The sequence below is a fragment of the Vicugna pacos genome, chromosome 2 (assembly GCF_048564905.1).
Source record: "Vicugna pacos chromosome 2, VicPac4, whole genome shotgun sequence".
NCBI lineage: Eukaryota > Metazoa > Chordata > Mammalia > Artiodactyla > Camelidae > Vicugna > Vicugna pacos.
Genome location: NC_132988.1, coordinates 113,142,866 through 113,164,550, shown reverse-complemented (window position 1 = coordinate 113,164,550; position 21,685 = coordinate 113,142,866). Strand labels below are relative to the sequence as shown.

At 34.1% G+C, this 21,685-nt stretch overlaps 1 protein-coding gene across 3 annotated transcripts in view; it reads right to left on the bottom strand.

The window, feature by feature from the left end:
* RAB28 (RAB28, member RAS oncogene family) overlaps positions 1 to 21,390 on the bottom strand; it is a 163,765-nt gene extending 142,375 nt beyond the window's left edge. For all 3 annotated transcript variants that reach the window (XR_012062747.1, XM_006208085.3, XM_006208084.3), the window contains exons 1-3: positions 21,107 to 21,390; positions 16,421 to 16,517; positions 11,239 to 11,327 (exon numbers count right to left, since the gene is read on the bottom strand). Coding sequence is in view for 2 of the 3 variants with exons in the window: in XM_006208085.3 (XP_006208147.1) it covers positions 11,239 to 11,327; positions 16,421 to 16,517; positions 21,107 to 21,181 (261 nt within the window). In the remaining variant the exon portion in view is untranslated. The remainder of the gene's footprint in view (positions 1 to 11,238; positions 11,328 to 16,420; positions 16,518 to 21,106) is intronic.
* Between the last annotated feature and the right edge of the window lie 295 nt (positions 21,391 to 21,685).

Genomic DNA, 21,685 nt, shown 5'->3' with positions numbered 1-21,685 from the left:
GCAGTCTAGCAGAGCATAAAAATACAAACATGGACTGTTTGTATCTGACTTCAATTTAGTTGTCAGCAGACAGATAACACTAAATATTTTCATTTAAGATAAATCCAGCAATTAAAATACAATGCAAGCTAAAGAATAATTTTATCTATTTGTAAGTGGCTTCCCAATGAAATATCTGGGATATGTTTGGTAAGTTACAATAAATATAAGAAAATCATATCACAAAGGTGGAAAAAAACTGCAAGGTCCACAAGTCTGCCTGTCACTTTCATGAGGTCAGACATTTAAACTTCTCAATAAATAACCATCTGCTGCTGCTGCTCTCTTTTAAATATTTTCAAAAATGGAGATTCCATGACATCCCTTGATAGTCAATTTCAGTGTTTAACACAATTTTCTTTAAATGAAATAAGTCGACTTCCTCTTTTGGTCCTCTGTGCATTTGGAGAACAACGTGAGAGTGTCCTCCTTATACTAACCCTTCATGCACTTGAAGATAGCTGAGTAACTCCTTCACCAGCTCCTCTCCAGAATAAACAAACTCAATTCCTTAAACTTGCCTCAAAGGACCTATTTTCTATCCCTTTAATCATAATTATTGGTTCTTCCCAGGGCATGCTACGTACAGTTTTTTGACATCCTCTTTAAAATGAGCAATGTAGAACTGGACATGATACTGTAATAAGAGCCTGAACAAAGCCAAATGTAACAGAGGAATTGCTTCCTGCCTCTTATATATCATATTCCTTTTAATATATCCCATTATTTTGTGTGGGAAGGAGAAGTATGTACACATACACAAATAACAGTGCCACATTCTTGATTCTCATCCAATTTGTGGTTAAACGCTTAATACAAAGCTCTGCATATAGTATGCCTGGATCCTAATAGCATTTAGTCTCCTTCTTAAGTTATAATCATAAATGCTGACTACTTTTTTACACCTGCTATGTACCAGACATGTATTAATCTTCACAACAATCATGCAAGACTGGTATTATTATCCTCATTTTACTAATACACAGAGGTCAAACACAAAGTAACACAGAGCCAGGATTTGAATCAAGGACTGCATGAATATAAAGCCCACTCATTCATTCTACAAACATTTGTCTGCCAACTATAAGCCAAGCATTGTGCTGGGTACTAAGGATATACATTCCAACCTCAAGGAACTCACAGTCTTGCAGCAAAGCCAGACACATAAACAGACAAGTATATAACACAGAAGTCATGGCTAAGCACATGCAGGTAAATATTAATCAACCAGCTCAAGCATGTCAGGGGTAGGGAAGAGAGTGTTATCTGTAACATTTGTCAGTTTCTGTAATGCAAATACTCATCTGTGGCCATTTTCAAGCTATTAATGTCACTTTACTGAACTGAGTTGTGGAGTATACCACTATTTATACCAAGAGCACAGATAACAGAAATGTATAGGAAAATAATTAGTAAGTGATACATTTTGATTATATAAATCTTTGTTTTTAATATAATTTGAGTTTACGTGTAATTTTTATTCATGAATGTATTCAACAACCAGCTCACAAAAATTCATCAGAATTTCACAATTGACTCTTCTAGTCTGGCTCTAGCTTACTACCATTATGACCTTCCAGTACTATGCTTTTATTTTTCCTCCAGTTTTATTGAGAAATAATTGACATACATCACCGGACAAGTTTAAGACATACAGCATGATGGTTTAATTTACATATATTTCATGGTCTTTTATTATTCAATTACACTGGTCCCTAAGTCACTTAGCCTCTCTGGATCTCAGGTTGTTTGCCTGTAGAATTAGATCACTGAGTTAAACAGTCTCTAAGATCCCTTTCAGTTCAATTATTCTATAATTTTATGTAAAATCGCTTGTCTGATTTACTTCAGTAACTTATACATGTATTTCTGTGTGTCTTCCTAAATGCTTTGTAATAATGCTCAGTACAGAATTATTTGAGATAATGAGCATAATCCCACTTTTCTCATTTAGAATAACACACCAGAATTGGCCTCTGAACAAAGCTAGTATTTAATCTGTTGACTCAACCTCCAGTTGACATGAGTGATACAATACATTATGTTAAAAGAACTCTGCCCTGGAAGTCAGATCACTGATCTTGGGCAATGCCTCTGTCATCCACCATTATAATACCTGTCATGCCTAAGTGATTAAGTGAAGTAATAAAAATAGACTTATTTTAAAACTAACATCCTACACAATTGCTGGGAACTTTTTAAATTATTCTGAATGAATATGAATTACATTTCAAGGTAACTTTGAGGTAGTTTTTACTCTCATAAATTGAGCCTTGATGGTGCCTCTTAAAGCTTAAAATTTTTAGAACCCTTCTAACAACATATTAAAATATCCATCAACACAACATGGGTTAATACCTGAATGTAATAAAATATATGCAAATAAAACACAGCCAGCATCTCTTGATAATCAGTACTAGACGAGAGCTATACAATAAAAATTAAATACCACTGATCTAGACCAGGAGTTGGTAAACTATGGCGCCCAGGTCAAATTCAGCTCATAGCCTGTATTTATAAATAAACTTTTGTTGAAATATAGTCATAGTTACTTGCTTAAGTATTATTAATGACTGCTTTTGCACTATAATAGCTGCAGCAGAGACAGTCTGACCTGCAAAATCTAAAATATTTTCTATTTGACTCTTTAAGGAAAAGCTGGCCAGTTTCTGATCTAAACCAATGTGTCCCAATACTCTTCAGTCAGTGACACTTATAAGTTGTCCAGGACTCATAAGAAAGAAGGATAACATCTTTTCATAAACCTATCTATCTACCAACCCGAACATCTATCAGTTTATATACCCGTTTCTCAGTACCATCTAATGTAAAAATTATGATTTTATCTTTGCTCCTAACATGACAATTTTGTGCCAGTTTTGACCTACATCAATGTGGTGAAAATCTGAGAAGGTAAAATGAGAAAACCAAAGACCTTAAAATACAAAAGAAGTACCAGGACTTTTGGTTTCACGTAAAGAGCTTAGAAGTCATCACATCTGTCCTTGTAAGTAAGAAAAAAGTTGGACAAACTGAAAATCAATGACTTTTCTTGGACACAACAGAGAATTAAGTCTGCATGGCAAATTGCTACCCTGAAATCTGAAGAGACAGGCAAATTCAGAGTCATAGCCAAAATCTGCTTACTTGGAACAAAAGCCACTAGAGTCAGTAAACAGTAGAAATATTTAAATGGTAATTTTGATGAACTGCTGGAGGCTGAGTGTGGTCTAGTTTGAGAGTGAGAAACTCCTGGGGGAGAGGGCCTTTGGACATACTTGCGTGGGTTTTATTTCTAGGAACCCCACAAGATCCTCATGGTAAAGAGTCAAGAAAAAAATCCCCTCACAGCTCTGGCACGGGGAGGGAGAAAGTAACTACTTAAAATACACCCAAGCATTATTTATCAAAAAGGCATACTCCCCAAGAAAAAAGCCTAGTTAGAGTCTTCTATCACATGGGAGAAGGGCAGTTCCAAACTCCAGCCCCTTCTAGCCATCCTGTCTCACTTAAGTCGGAAAAGCCAAGAAATATCTATGAAGGTCACAGTCCAGGGACACATATGCGCTAAAAGGCTATGACTTAATCATAAGAGTATAGACTGTTTCTCCTCCTCCATGCTTCACCACACATCAATAAGGCAGTAGATTACATCTGAAAGAGCTGCAAGACACAAACTTCAACTAAGGAAGAGCTCTCTGTCATGGTCAAAAACACAAGGGAGGGGAAGAAAAAGGGCACTAGAGGAACCTGATGTCTCTAACGCCTAAAGCTTCAACAAACATTAAACATAAACCAACTCCTGGTCAAATTAACATAACACTTCACACTAAAGACCTATTTATTTGACTTCATATTGCTTGATACATCATGTCTAGTTTCCAGCAAAAAAATAAGCATTAGAACCACACTCAAATATGAGACTGATTTTAGAATGATCAGACCAGGCATTTAAAGTAACTGTGATTAATATTTTAATGACTCCAATAGAAAAGGTAGACAACATGAAAGAGCAGGTGGGTAACATACACAGAGATGGAAACTTTGAAGAATAATAAAAAGGAAATACTAGACATCAAAAATATACTCTAACAGAAATAAAGAACGTCATTGATAGGCTCATCAGTAGACTGGACACAACCCAGAAAAGAATCACTGAGCTTAAAGATAAGACAATGCAAACTTCCAAAACTGAAATGCAAAGAGAAAAAAGAAAAAAAAAAATCAAAGAATTATGGGACAATTCTCAATGGTGTATCATGCATGGAACTGGAATACCAGAGGAGATGAGAGTATGGAACTTGAGAAATATTTGAAGTAATAATAGCCAAGAAACTGACAAAATTAAGACACCAAACCACAGACCCAAGAATCTCAGAGAGTATCTAGTAGGATAAATACCAAAACACTTACACTTAGGAACACCATATATTTAGAATTTAGACTGCATAAAACAAAACACAAAGAGAAAATCTGGAGAAAAGGCAAGGGGTGGAAGCCAAAAGGAGGGAAGGAATACCCTATCTATACAGGAACAAGGGTTAAGAATTACAGATAATTTCTCATCAGAAACCGTGCAATTAAGAAAATAATGGAGTGAAATATTTAAAGTGTTGAAAGGAAGAAAAGGGCCAATCTAAAATTCTATATGTAAAATTATCTTTCATGAATAAGGGAGAAATTAAGACTTTCTCAGATAAACAAAAACTGAGGAAATTCATAGCTAGAAGACCTGCCTGAGAAGAAATGTTACAAGAGATTCTTTAAGGAGAAGGAAATGATAGAGGTCAGAAACTCAGTTCTATGTAAAGGAAGGAAGTATATCAGAGAAGGAACCAGTAAAGATAAAATAAAATCATTTTTCTTATTCTTAATTAATCTAAAATATAATTATTTCATAATAGTAACAATGTATTGAGTGATTATAGCATAAAGATAAGTAAAATAAATGACAGTGATGCCATCAGGGGCAGGAGGAATGAACTGAGAACATTCATCCATTAAATATTTTATGAACTATACAGGAAGCAATACAGTATCATATGAAGGTCAACTTATATTAGTTTAAAATGTATATTGAAAACTCTAGAGCAATTGCTTAAAAAATGTTTAAGTATAATTCACAGGCTAAGAGAAGAGATAAAATGCTCAAATAAAACCATGGGAAAGAGAAAGGGGCTGAGTGTGCCGGGGAAGCACAAGGAATAGAAAACAAACATGAAAGATAGGAACCCAACTATATCAATAATCACTTTAAATGTGAATGGTCTAAATACACCAATTAAAAGACACTGTCAGAATGGATGAAAAACCAAGACTCAACTACATATTGCCTATAGGTAACACCTTTTAAATATAAAGACATGGGTCAACATCAAGGGATATAGAAATATCATGCTAACACTAATGACAAGAAAGCTGCTGTAGCCATATTTCAGACAAAGAAGACTTCAGAATAAGGGAAAATCATGCGATACAAAGATTGGCATAATGATAAAAGGGTTAATTCTCTAAGAAGACATAACAATCCTTTGTGTATACACACTTAACAACAGAGTATCAAAATACATGGTACTAAAATTGATAGAACTGTAAGGAATTCAAAATCCACAGATCCACTAGTACAGTTGGAGATTTCAACAACTTTTTCATTGATACATCAAGCAAGCAGAAAATCACTAAGCTGACCTGACCAGCACTAACAATCACCTTCATCTAACTGGCATTTATAAAACATTCCATCCAACAATATGAATATTTACACTCTTCTCAAGCTAGTACAAAACATTCACTATGACAGACTACATTCTGGGCCATAAAAATATATTAACAAATTTATAAGAATAGAAATCATATCAAGCATATTCTTAGATTACAATAAGATTAAACTAGAAATCAATAATAGAAAGACAGTTGGAAAAACTCAAAGTATTTGGAGATTAAACAACATACTTCTAAATAAGACATGGATCAAAAAAGAAGTCTCAAGAGTTTAAAATACCTTAAGCAAATAAAAATACAATCTATCAAAACTTGAAGATACAGCAAAAACAGTGCTTAAAGAAAAATGTATAACATCGAACAAATATATCAGAAGAGAAGAAGTATCATTAATCTAAGCTTCTGCTTTAGGAAACTGAGGAAGAAGAGCAATTTAAACTTAGTGCAAGCAGAAGAAAAACTAATTAGAGCAGAGATCAATGAAACTGAAAAGAGGGAAACAATAGAGAAAATTAACAAAACCAAAAGCTGGTAAAATTCTAACCAGGTTAGAATTTTAACCAAATTCTTAACCAAAAAAAGAGAGAGAGAGACAAGAGACAGGGAGAGAGATCGAGACAGTCAAAGACAGAGACAAGAGTCAGACAGAGAGAGAGAAAGAGTAGGCACAAATTAATAGCAGGTCATGACTACTGATTCCATAGACATTAAAAGGATAGTAAAGGAATAATATGAACAACTCTACAGCCAAAAATTTGATAACACAGATGAAATGAATCAATTCTTTGAAACACACACAAACTACCAACTCATACAAGCAGCCACCGACTCCCAAGGCCTCTACCCACCAGCACACCAATGCCAGACCTCTAAGTACTCACCTCTTTGGGAGACTATAATATAAGCACCCTAAAAGTCCTGAGTCTCTCACCACATCAGTCAATCCAGACCTCTTGACTCCTTGCAGAAAACTATCAGAAAGTATAACTTCCTCAGAAATGCAACACATGTTGGCAACAACTGAAGTCTGAGAAGAATCTACTGGAAACTGCTAGAAATAATTGTCTCTTGGCAGTCTGGTGGCCATCTAAACCCAGCACCATGTCTCATGTCGCTGATATCCTCTTTCTCACCAATCTATCCACCATTTGTCCTTCTCCTATGTCTTCATCCCCAAACTGCCCTATGCTTCCTCTTCCTAATTTATTCTCCAACTGCTTCTCTTCTTCCCAAATCTTTTTGCCATGACTTGTGGAAATCAGACTTCAAGTTTAATAAATCCTTCTATATCCTCAAATTCTTCATTAAAAGTTGCCTCCATTTTCTATGCCTTAATTTCACTTTTACCCCCTGTAATTCTAAGATGGTACCTCTTCTCCTTATAAACCTCAAGACTTTGAATAAATTTTACATAATATTATGTAGTATTTTACTTTCATCTATTTCGCTTATCACCAAATCTAATAAGCATGAGTCAGTAAATCAAATGGATACCATTTTCAAAGGAATAACTGATAGCAGTCTTGAAGGAACACTGTGGCAACACAACCATAACATAAGGTATTTCACAAATTTAATTCTAAAATTTAACAGATACAGTACACAGAATTTAACCTTCCCCTAAAATGAAAGGTTCACTATTTCCAAAATGCAGGTATTTTCCCCTGACCTGCACAATAATCTACTTTAGTTTTTAATTACATACAGAAATGAATTAAATCATAAAGACTATATAATAATCATAATAACATATACTTTGCTGTGTAAGTACAACCTGTAAGAAGGAAAACTAATGCGAGAGGTCTGTAAATACAATCAGTTATAAGCTGGCAAACATCCAACCAAAAAATTCATAGTAAAAGACAGCAGACAGTCTCAAGGAGTGCAACTGTGAGACGTGCTCTCTCCCCAGTTGTCACACAGGCACCATATCCTTTTGTTGCTGGTTAACAGGGTGGCTCATGTGTGTGGGACACTGGCACAAAACAGTAGTTATGTTCTACCTCACAAATGACTACACTTCATTGAGTTTATGCTCAGTAGGGCAGTGTTTGCAAACCACTTAGATTCCAGGACGGAAAGAGCTACAAAAATGAAACATCCAGTCCTTCTCTGAGGTTTGTTATTAGCCTCTGTTAGCCACAGGTTACAGGGCACTAAACACTATGTACTGTGTGTTTGCTCGTAACCGCTATGAAAAATAGCCTATAACATCTTTCTGAAGACTCCTAGAAAATTTTAAGTTAATTTAAAATCTGGTAATTTAACTGGGACATACTTCAATTCTTAGAACTAGTTCTTGACAAAATACCTCATTAATTCTTTCTTGGGTGTCAATTCAATTTCATTTTAATCAACACTATTCAATACACTATCACTAAAATTTAATGCTACTGGCAGAAAAAAAAAGTGAAGAAAGTCAAATAATCAGTTTTATTTGACTTAAGTTAATTCCAAGCCTACAAATAGGTTTCTTTCTACACGATAAGAAGTGCTTTAAAAAAGAGATCTATAGCTTAATAGCTCAGATACATATAATTCTTTCTATACACATTATATAAGTTAGAGAACCTAAATAAAAATCCTAAATAATACATTATACTAATGTCTTCAAAACAGCTTGTCAAAACATTTCTGAAAGATTTCTATCCTGTAGCAAGTGCACAAAAATCCAAAATATTCATGAGATAGGCAATATACAGCATCCACAACTCTAAAAACAGTACAGATCCACTTTGAAGAATAATTATATAATTACATAACATTATTAAATGCTATTAAAGTGCTTATGAAAGCACTGTTTTTTTAAAAGTTACGTTTCCCCAGTTTATGGCAGTGAACTTTAGACACAGCTTCTCTGGCCTGCTTAAAAAATTTACATAGAGTTTAACAAAAGAAACTACTGGTAGATGTACTGTATTGTATTTTATATATTATTTAATTTAGAATCTTTAGAAAGCAGAAAAAATTTATTATATTATCATTAACGTATGACATCTCATTTTACCTTCTTAGAATTCCTACTTTCCTGGGACGATCTCATGAAAATGTTCATGAATTTCCTAGAAATACTTTACTACACTGTTTTTTTTAATAAAACAGGGTATATGCTTTACAGAGATTGTTAAGTATAAACAATGTAAGGCACTGTCAAACGAGAAAAAAAAATGTACCTTCAAAACAGAAATCTTATGTGACATCCTCTTTCTCCCAAGATATGAAATACATTAGAAAAGAATAGAGACATTTTACTAAACTCAAGTATCCTCAAAAAAAATGGAAATTTTCTAAATTTCTACAAATTTGCCCATTAACATCTGCTGACTTTAAGCAGATATGTACTAACATAAAACATACACTGCAAATAGATAAACAAGATTACACTGTATAGCACAGGGAAATATACACAAAATGTTATGATAAATCACAGAGAAAAAAATGTGACAATGAGTGTGTATATGTCCATGAATGACTGAAAAATTGTGCTGAACACTGGAATTTGACACAACACTGTAAAATGATTATGAATCAATAAAAAATGTAAAAAAAAAAAATACACTACAAAAAACTGATTTGAAGGACTGGTCACACAACAGTGTGAATGTACTAAATGCCACTGATTATATACTTTAAAAATGGTTAATTTTATATTATGTGAATTTCATATCAACATTAATTTTATATCATAATTTTGTACTACTAATTAAGTTTATATAAATCAAATAAAATTTTATATGATTTGAAGTAAAATAGAGGCCAATCCATAAGCATTTAGTTCCTCTAATTTTAAGTGAAAAAAATTTAATTGAATGTCATAGTATTATTTACTCTGAGATGTATAAAAATCTTCCTGTTTGCCACTAACTCTTGATATATTTATAAATCACAAAAAACTATTCTATTTGACATTCAGAATCAAATATCAGTTAGAAGCTTGACTGATTTAGTCTTCATTTTTTAAAAATCCAATAGGTGTCCATGAAGATAGATTTTAATGGAGCAAAGAGGAAAGACACTGCTATCTTCAAATCCCATTTTACCAACTAGGTGAATGAAACAAGGACTGTAGCTTCCCACAAGTCTCTGTCCAGCAATTTTACTTTAGTTTAATATCTACTTTAAACATAATCAGTTTATAAAACAGAAACAAACAACAATGAAAAAGCTAGCCACAAAAATCTGAGACATTTCTTTTAAGAGAAAAATGAACAGGCATAAAATATCAAGTCATATGGTCACAAGTGAAAATGTTAAACGAGCAGAAAGATTTTCCAGAAGACAAAGAACAATGTAGAAGACAAGGCAAAGAAGGGTTCTAGGAGCCAGATCTATGTATCAATAATGCAAAATATGAAAACACTAAGGTCTTTATACATGATTAAGAACCATGCAAGCTTCATCCTTCTCTTAATATTTTAGAAAATAAGTCAAAATCCATTTTCCATGCAAATTAAAGCAGTGGTATTTGTTAAGCATCAAACTTCATAAAGAAGATTGCTCACTATTCTGTCTTCATCTTCTAGACTCACTTCTTATGAGCAACATTGTTCCACACAACCAAGTTATGATTCTCCACTTAAAACATCAAATTCCAATAAAGAACTAAATGAGGGTTAGGAATATTACCCCTCAATACCTCATGATGATGTGAAAGATAACATACTAATTAAAAGTGGAAGAAAAAGCAAAAATAAACAGTATGTCAATTAATTAATTTTTAAGTATGTTAATTACTATCATGTATATTTTCTACTTGTATAATTTTATTTTAAACCTTATAAATTATGTCTATATAAGCTCATGTTGCCAAAGAATTTTTGTTACAAAATTATTCAAGTGGTTTTTCTTACACATAGATTTTTCTTCTGAAGAGACACCACAAATGACTATCATGTTAAAATATTATATGTGCTTCATATATAATTAGCCATATTTAGTTTTCTAATATAATACATTGATATATCTATTAAATCTGAAGAACTATAAATATTTAATAGACTAACTCATAGCACAAAAACATATAGACATATAAATATGCTTTTTGTCCTTACAACTTAAAATAAAATTTTCCCCTACTGTATTTTCATTCAGTTTACATATTCTGTAAGTAGTCAATACAACCAAATCAGTTAATAAAAATCAAAATATCATTTGTCACTGCATGTATTCAACTGCTGACAATAATATCAGTAATGTAAGCTGCATATGAAGCTCGTAGAGTCACCCAGTCCCCTGACCTAAGTCATTCCAAACGTGATTTTGGGGGAGGAGGAAAAGGAAAAGATCTGCACAAATATAAAATCAGTCTCTCTACGTATCAGATAAAAATCAAGGTAGAAAGAGCGTGCGTGCGTGCGTGCGTGCGTGTGTGTGTGTGTGTGTGTGTGTGTGTCTGTGTATGTGTGTCTATGTGCAACTTCTTCTGTTTGTGAGGAGGGTGTTTACAGTACTGGAATAATCACAGAATTCATTTCATACCTGTGCTCCATAGATATATTTATCCAACATCTTTCCTCCTATTGTCTGTCCTCCTATGTCCCAGACTTGAAGGGTAACATTCAAGCTTCCTAGAGTATAAAAAAAAGAATATAAAAATAAGAATACACAAAAAGTTAAGGAACATACAACAATCAAATACAGTTTCACAGAACATTAAGTCACAATAATACACTCTGAACCTAATTTTCCTTTTATTGTGCACATTCACATGGTCAACTATTTGGAATTGTGAGATACTGTTGTCAAAAGAGACCATAGTGGGGAATTTAGTTTACACTTTACCCCATTTCCATGAGACTACATTTATAATCACCTTCAAAACAAAAGAAAATAAAGAAAGCTTTAATTCACAAACTTCTTAAATGTTAAAAAACATTTTTCCTAAACAGAGAATAGAACAATAAAGTTCTTGTATGTGGAGTAAGAAGCAATTTAAAACTAAAAAGTGAACTTTATATACTAACCTACCTTTTTGCACATAATGAATTTTGGCTCTAAGGTCTAAACTCAATAGGTTCTAAAACTCATAGGTTAATAACAGACTACAAAGATGGTCCCATAGTTTCAACTCAAGTGAATTTTTAAATTTGAATGTTACCTACTATATACAGTAGCAAACATAATTTTAAAAGTACATGTTTTCAAATTTAACCCATAAAATATAAACATATTTGATAGCCCTCTTCAGAACTGATGTAGGATACATACCCAGTACATCACTAAATACTATGATGCATTTAAACCTGTTCAAAGCATTCCACTGAAACAAGTTTTAATGTGTGCTTCAAAGACCTCATAAAATCGTGTAACAAATCTCTTCCCTATAAAAGCATTCTAAAACACTAAAAGGCAATCTTTAAAATTCTTTTGTCCATTTTACAAAATACTTACTTGATAAAAAAATTTATGAGACAAGTTATTCTCTATTATCAAAGCAATTAGTGACAAAACCACAAAATTTAAAGACCAAGTCCAATATGCTTTGTAGTTTAACATTTCAAACTATTTCTCCTAATAAAATTATGCAGTTTTCTCCAAAGGTAGACAATTAGTACCTTCAAAACGAGTTCCCACACCAAAAACGTCTCTCTGAAAAACATGCAAATCAGGAAAACTCAAAAACTTAAGACACTAAAAAACTGTTCTCACTTCAAAAACAAACAAAAAAAGGATTATATAGACATGAATTTTCATACTAATGTAAAACACTAAAATTGGAGAATGTTAGTTACACCATTCACCTTTGCAACTGAAAAGAAAGTATGATACTTACTGGATTAACCAGCCAAGTTTTACCCTTAACTCTAAGTTTTGTTGGGTTTGTATTACAATCTTTCCATTACTCGGATGTAGGTCTGTTCCATCTGCCAACGTGCAGAGGATTTACATGAGGAACTTCCATTAGCATTAATGAGAGCTACTGAAGTTTATCACCCGGCATCATTCCGACATACCCACACTTTCAACACTCGCAGAGTAATGACCGAAATGTTCTTAAAGCTCTATGAATACAAAAACCAAAATGTCACAGACTAAGACTTATCCAACAACTGTGTAAACCCAATTTCTTAAAAATCTAAATTTTTCAATATTCAAAATTCATTCTCCTACAATGCTGTCTCAAATTAAATACGTGAAAAAGGACTAGTCATTGCTACAAGTATGTTAAATAATTTCAGAAGCCCCTAGATAAACAGGCAGTATTCTATTCATTCTACTCACTAAACTCTCTGCTTACTTGAAAAAACAGTACTTAACAATATTACCTTTTTTAGAGTAAGATTTTAGGCAACACTAAATAAAAGGCATTTAATTCCATTTTCTTCAAGGCCAAAAACCTTATTACCACTTAACTTCATATCAAGAAATACGAAGCTTTTTTCCTTTAAGTTCTGATATTTAGATCCTATCCTACCTAACTTTAGGAACATGGTCTTCATTACATGTTTTCAAATTCTGACTACATCATTTCAAGACTCAAATCATTTATTCAACTATCTCCCACCTGAGAAGTTTACATTTATATGTAGAGGGTATTTTTAAAAATCTATACCTTTCCATATAAACACTGTTTGCTGCTCTTGGCTTCTTTTTCTTTAATATATATATTCTAGTGCCTCAAATAAAAATAGCTATGCATTACTAGTAACCCACTGATTTACAATGCTACCTCCAAAAAAGCCCAAACTTTTTCTATCACTACAGCTTCAACAAATGATATTAACATCATAGTTATTTTATGTATCTCAAAATATATTTCAACTTCCACATTTGAATTTTAGGCTTATTAACACATAAAAATAAAAATAAATGGGGATTCTGTATTTGGGAAAACAAAATAATATACAATTCAAATCAATATTCCTTCTAGTTCTTGCAAGCAAAAATGAAGTCTTCTAGCATATTTTCAAAATGACATGCCTATAAAGCTCTAAGAATTTTCAACCGATATTGCAAATTCTTAAAAAATCGAGAATCCACCTAATATAAATTTGTAACTAATAAAGAATGTTAAGTAGGAAATTGTCAGCAACCTAATCCCAAATGCAAAATGCTAGAAAATTCCTGCTCCTCTGTAAGAAGTGACATTTAACTGGGGAAAAAAAATAAATAAATGAGGTGACAAAATACAGGTAAGTTGCTTTTGGTATAAATCAAAGCCACCAAGAGGATTCAACAGTGACCTTGTAAAAGTACACTTGGTGCCTTGGTTAACCTTACTTAAAGTGCTGCATAGTCAAGATGGAACTAAAAACACAAGTCTGCCCACTTCTTGTACTAAAGACTTAGAAATCCTTTTCACAGTAGAACGCTGTTTACTGGACTGTACCCACAAGCTTCCTGAAAGTATTTTGACTAAGGCTCTTAAGAAGCTCTATCAGCAAAATCTCTGACTAACAGATACACTATTTCAAGCAGTAAAATCTGCACAGTGGTTGCATCCAGACTACACAGCATACCAGATTGTGAAATACACGAAAATGGATGCGTATTTGCAAAGTAACGACCTTGAAAACTTGCATGAAGAGAATGTCAATAGATGGACAGGAGGAATTACACCTCTAACAAGCTGAATGGACTGAAGACTTACTAGAATACTAATAAGTATTAGATTCCCCTCGTGTGCTGCTATACCATGAATTCAATAATGCTGCCTAGAATGTTTTAGCAAATGATACAAACATTAATTGTTTGACACAATGAGTTAAAATTAAGGTTACGGTATATAAAAGGTATATAATAAACCTTTTAGTTTATTAACCTCATTTTTTTAAGGTACCTATTGATATAAAATCAAATTACACTAAAACAATTTTTTCCTCCTGAAATTTCTACCATAATTTTGAGTCCATTAAGTAGAATAAGACCAACTGCCTTCTTAAAAAAGGAAATTTTCTTCTGGAACTCTGCCCATAAAAATAAAAACTTAATCAGGAAAATTAAAATGTATATTCATTAAGAGTCTACATTTCCCAGTGTCATTTTTTCATGTAAGTACTTTCTAACTCTAAAATATTATAAATTTGGATTTCAAAAATAAATAGTTTTTACAAAGTCATCAAAATTTAAAAATTGGTAGTATTGTGCAAAAGACAAGAAATTATCATATATATCAGATATATAAAATGTCCAAAACCAGTCTTAAAATGTTTCTAATGTTTGACTAGGTGCTTACTCCTTTATTTAAGTCTTTGAGCTGAAAAATGAGAAAAGTTAAACAATATTAATGACACAGAAAGTTAGTGCTTTTGCTAATTAGTCTCAATACAAAATAGTCGATAATTAAACACATACTGAGGTTCTCTGTGTACAACTGGCATCTCTAAAAACACTGCTGCAAAAATAAGTTTTCAGTATGTATATTATGATTTGTACTTCTCCTAGTGACTGCTGTAAATATTCTGAAAGCAGCATTAAACTACCCATAAGAGTAAGAATAATAAAAATGAGATTTTCACTTTTGAATACATTAAAAGAAATACAAATAAAACAAAATACACGTATCTGTCTCATTAAACCTCTTTCTGAACAGTAACTTAGTAATGAAAAATTGAAATTCTTTTCTCAAGCTATATCTTCTATTTTATTTTTCCCTGGAAGCCAAATACCAATCACAACAAAATATAAGAGTATATTACTAATGAGATATGCAGAGTAACTTCAAATACCAAGAGTTTTCATTAGCTGCTCCAAAACTTTCAGAGTTGCCTGATAGATAGGATATTTGAGAGATCAACATCTTTCAATAATATCAGAATTTTTTAAAAACCCCTTCCCATTATATCACTAACATTCCAATATATGAATCTTATACTACACTTGCAACTGTTTTTATTCAAATATACTTCCTCAGAGAGGAGAGAGATGGGCTGGTTTATTAAGTCAATCAAGATAAACTGCTTTTAATACTTTTAATAAAATACTTTAAACATATAATTTAAGCATCACATGTAAATGGACAGAGCATTTTAAAGCCCCAATTGTTCAGAAACTAACTTAAAACAGAAACCACTCTTTTTTTGTTATTATTTCCCTGTATTTCCCACAAAATGTGCTGCAACTGGCATCTAAATAGTTCTTTGCATGGTGAACTGAAACATCTTGAATGCTCAAACTGTATTTTTATGAGTGCCTGGGGACCCTAAATTTTAGTGGTCTATTAAATGCCAGCAATTTCATGCTGCCTTGCATAAAACAGCATTCACATATTAGAGCACAGAAGTTCCATAGCTACATTATACTTCTGTTCCAACTTTCTCTCAAACAAAAAACTGAAGCAGAGGCTAATCAAAATAATATTTAAAAAAATAATCCTTTCCAGTCTTTTCACATTTAGTTTATACAATATCTGATGATAACTGTATGGCATTTGAGTTTTTTTTTAACTTTAGAATTTTATAAGCAACTATTGTTTTTCCTCAAAAATGTATAGTGGTCAAAAACAGTTGGAGAGTGGGGAGTATATAAACTTTTTCCTCACTCCCAGGGACAGTATGTCTTCATGGCAGATGCTGAAGAAAGTTAACCTCCCTAAGATAGATTTACTAACTACACATATTTTCACACAGAAACTGCTGCAAAATTTATTTTACACATTACTGTTTATGTCTCTTATTGTCAGATATGTACAATTGTCTGTTAAGACATTTTAGTCTCTTACCTGGCAATGTTATCCTTCTCAAAAAGAAATCCAGTCCTATAGTTTGTTTGTACTGTTTCTCAAAAGTTTCTTGAGCAAAACACGTAGCTAAGGAGGTCTAAAAAATTGATGCACAGAATATCAAAGTTAATGTCTTTGTTTTAGATATATAAACATAAAATCACTACCAAATCTTATTAAGTAATCTTAATATTTATACTTGTATTAATTCAACAAGCAACTTTAAGCAGTTCTAATCAGTTACAACGGGATGAGGGACTTAGCAATCCACCAGGTAAATTTCACTTGCCAACCAGCTATCAGTGGCAGCAACAGACTAATCAGCTAAATCTCTTTAAATCCCCTGATTGTCAAGCTCCTTCTCCTTACTAGCAATTAGAATTTGAGATTTATCAACAGAGAAAACTAAAACAACGTGATTAAAGATCTGAATCTCATATGTCCACATATACCAGTTCAATATAAATTTCAGAGAAGTTGCACTTCTGATGTTAAACATTTCTGAGTAGTTTGTGTCCTCAGCCAGTAAGTACTAATTAAGGAGAAGAAAGCCTGTTTATAGAATTTCATTTCTTTATTGTCCCCTCAAGAAACGTGTCTAATTTTTCTCTGTATTAAAGATGTTACATAAAAATGATCCTATAGAATGACTAATTTATCTTTTAAATTAAGAAATTGATATTTTAAGATTAATATTAAGCAGGCAAAAATAAATATATTCCATTCAAAAGAACTATAAAGCTTAAAGTCACAAGAATATTATAACCAGGACAGATACATAGCTACATTTTTTTTAATAACAACTAAAGTTGTATTCAAAACTCTGGAGTTTTTTTTAGAGTACCACTTCTTACCAAAGCAAAAGAATAATTAATTATTCTAGTAACAACTGAAGTAACTCAGTAACTCAAAAGCGTCTTAAACATTTTAAATGCACTATTTATTTATTTGTAAACTTCTCCAAAAAGAAGAGAAAGAGAGCTTCGTGAAGCTTGTATGCTCTTCAAGATAGACTCCCAAAGTTAAGGAAAAATAGCTCCTTTTTTATTTTAAAAGTTAAAATTAGATGTCAACTCCTAAGATAATGAAAACTAAGATAAAATTTCCATGATAGCTTATTATAGTTAATTATGACATAATTACAATAGTGTAAAACAAAAACTTGGCCAAATTTCAATTCCTTTAAACAAAAAACCCTAAAATTGCTTTGACAAAAGAACAATATAAATGGCAATTTATACACGTTAACTCTAATTCTTGTAATGTTTAAATTCTCAGCATTTTTAAGAAATTTATAAAATATTTGGTTAAATATTTACTGAGCACCATAAAAAAGATGTTTTGCTAGACTCTGAGAAATAAACTCACTATACCAAAATGAAAATTTATCTAGCTTCCTTGATAATATAAAAAACTGAGAGAACAGAAAAAAAAGATAAGCATTCTTTTTTAAAGCCTTTTGTTTTTCATTTAGCCTTGTTTATGCCATTAAGCTTACTTAACTAGGAGCACAAAGTCATGTGTGAAGAGGCTCAGCGTTCTAGAGAAAAATAATTAACACTACTTACACTACTACAGATATTTCAAAATGTTTAATATATGGGTGGTTAAAACACTTTCATAAGTCAAAGAAAAACTCAAGGCACATGTAACTTCAGTATAATGTTATTTAAGGTGATTTTTCACTTTCACTTAAGTTTCTCAAAGATCAGTATTTTTATATTAATGAATATTCAGAAAAATTTTAAGTTTCTTTTTCTGAAAATAGGATTTCTAGCTTTTGAAAGACCTACCCTCACACTTTTGAGGCAAATATAAAGCTAGAATTTTCAATTGGAACAGAATACAATCTGTCAAAAGTATAGGTCCTTGGAAAAAAGAATTTATGAAAATGGATTCTTATATCTCCAGACATCTTACTTAACAAATTAAACAGAGAATCAACTGAATCAGTGAGAAGCATTTCTTCTTCAATTATCTAGACCCTGTCTTTCAGAGTCAATAATTTCTCACAAGTCATTGCATAATTACCCTTCTTAAACAATTAGGAAGTGAACAACCACCTACCATATCTATAACATTTTTATCTGATTTTTTTAACTTGGTGAACAACTGTTAACCATACTACATCTACAAATACTGAAGACACCATAAAAAAAATTTTGTCTCAAAAAAATCTTAAGAAATATATAATAAAATCCAAAGTATGAATCAAAACAAGAAAGAAATAGAAACACATGTTAATAGGAGGAGGAGCTAAATTTCTCTTACAGAAACTGTTAGTGGTCATCTCAATACTCTACTGCTTCTGTCTGGGTGTATAAAATGCCCTGAGTTACAACTAGCAAGAAAAATGATGCGAGAAAAAAATGGCCAGGAGTTAAATCAGCACACAAATAAGAAAGAAAAGGACAGTGAAAGAAACATATGGGAATTTTAGTAGCTGCCAAATAATTTGCCAATAATTTGAGAGCTGAATGGGGTATGGAGAAAAAAAAAAAAGCTTGATATATGAATAATGGAAAAAGGTTAGCTTTCTGATGCTGGTAACCAGAAATTTCTTGCAGAAAAAGCCTTTACAGTTTAAAAACACATAAAGATGACAAAGACTAAATCAGAACTATCAGGTACTATAAAGAGTATCATTGTTATCCTTCAAAGCAGAATAATAGTCCTAATTCACCAAAACAGAAGGGGAAAAAATGTGTTGTCCTACACTAGACACAGTTTTAGACAGAAATGAAAAACCTTAATTATTCACACTAAATTAACAACAAGAGGAAAATGTATAACAGGCTAGATGAAAAACCTAAATAGAAAACTATGAACAAATTTCAACTGAGAAATATATACATAATAATGGATGAATAATAGGAGAAAAATTAACAAAAATTTAAAGAATTATAATAGAATGTAGGATAATGAACAATTTTTGTGTCTTTTTACAAGTGTATTAGTGTTATAGTCACTGTAATTTTAAACAGAAAATAAATTACTTATGAGTTGACCATAAAAAGATTTAGGAAATAGAAATTAGAAGGCATTCAAAAGAAAATATGAATGATAAGAAAACTATAAAAATAAAGCTTACTTTTTTATCGAATAAGGGTGTTAGAAACAATGCTAATTTATTTAAACAGCTATTCAAAGAGTTGTTACAAGTGTACAAAAACTCATAATAATTAATGCTTTATGAAGAGAAGTGGTCCCAAGTAATTTTCTTCCTCAAAATGTTCCAAAATCATCAGAGCTTATTAAGTTGTTTTCCCTAACAACAAAAATCAATAACAAAATATCAGTGTGGCAAGAAAGAAATTAACAGAATTCTCCAAATTTTGCATATGAATAACACCTTTCCGGGCCCTAGGAACTCAAATCTCAGAATGAAAGACAGGAGCAGCTGTGCAATGCTGCCAGCGAAGATGTGGCGAGGAGTCGTCTCCACAGAAACAAGGTCCAAACTACACCAGTAACACAGAAACGCGCAGCCGAAAACGGGGAACTGGTTAACAATAACCACCTGCGTTTCTGAAGACTGGTTGGGGAAAGGGATGAAAGAAGAAAGGAGACAACTTAAGCAACGTTCTCGGAAACAACGTTGGCGCCACTGACAGAAGCGACAGGTGTGAAGGTTCCCCGGGGCAGAGGCTCTTCACCTTATTTGGGGCGTGGATCATAGAAGCCTCTAAGATCTTACCGACCCTCCCCAAAGAGCAAGGACCGGGCCGGCAACGCTTACTCCATTACAGGAGCTCCACGACCCTGAGTTAAAGACCCCCGCCTACGAAGTAAGGGGACTGGCTGCCAGATATTCTCACGCACTCACTCTCATTCATTCAACCGTCACCGAAGGATAGACTTTAAGGCAAGGATCCCCTCTGCCAGGCTAGCAGCTCTGCCCTCAGCATCCAACTCAGAAGAGTTCAATTGATACTTGTTGAATGAATGCTTGTGTTGACAGGTGCTGCGCTGGGAGCAGAGATGAACAGGTATGATGCTCTAAAACAGCACCTAACGTTTGTTGAATGCACACCATGTTCTGAAAGCTTCATGTGGATTTTCACATTTTATGTGGATTTGCACACTTTACCCTTGGAGACGACCCCTATCGAAATACCCATCTTACAGACGAACCATAGACAGGATAAGCAATTTGCCCGCTAATGACCTGACCAGTAAAGTGACGGAGCCCCGATTCTCTCACCAAGGGAATCTCATTCCAGAGTCAAGCTCTTGGGAGCTCCTCGTGCAGTGGAGGCATCAGAAAAACAGTAAAGAGGGGGAAAGGGAACAAAATGTGACCTGGACTAAAGTTAAAAGAAAAAAAAAAAAGATAAGATGTCTTCCTTGAGAGTCCCCAGAGGCGAGAAGCTGGAAAGCTTCCCAGGGAGATGCTGGCCCGTGTCTTGGAGAAGTAGGAGTTCGCGATAGAGACAGGGAGTTGGGAAATGCCTTTTTCTTCTTCTTCTTTTTTTAATGTAAGGGGAGCTGGACAGTTCTCGTCGGACTTCACCAAGCACCTAGTATGTGTCCAGTCCCAGGCCACGACCTGGAGGGCCCGGGCCCACAGGCCCCGGGGGTTCAGAGAAATAAGGCGACGCCGCGGGGAGGGGAGGAGGCTGGGGGCGCCAGGGCCGCGCCAGGGTTCCTGCAGGCCTGGCACGGCGGGCCCGCTCGAGGACTGACCTTCCCGGAGGTGCCGTCCCCCAGCACGACGATTTTCAGTTGCCGGTCCTGGCTCTCCTCCTCAGAGTCCGACATGGTGTCCCAGGAACCAGGCCCCCCTCCCCTCCCTCCCCCACCGAGGTAGAAGGAGGAAGGGAAGGAGGGAGTCTCCGGGGGCGGGGGAGAGGAGGAAGGGCAGCGGTGGGGACAGAACCCCCCGCCCCGGTGTCTCAGCGGCCGCTGCAGGTAACCGGGAAGAATCACTCGCCAGGCGCCATCTTGCCCGCCTCCCCTCCCCCTGCGCGAGGCCACGCCCCCTGCGCGCTACGTCGGGCGCGCTCCCCAGCCTCTGCTCCAACCAGCGCCGAACGCGAGCTTCCCTGGCCGGCCGGCCCATCAGCCGGCCTGAGATGAGGAGGCGTTCAAACACAGCAGGCGAGACGCGGCGCTACCCTCGCAGGGACAGTTGGAGGGAGAAAACAGAGGATGTGTACTATTCAAGCTAGATAGAAAATGGGGGCAGGGTAGCACGCAGGCGTTCTATTAAATTCTATTGTTTCCAGCTCCCTGTGGAGGTCCCCCCTCCCCTGAAGCGAATGG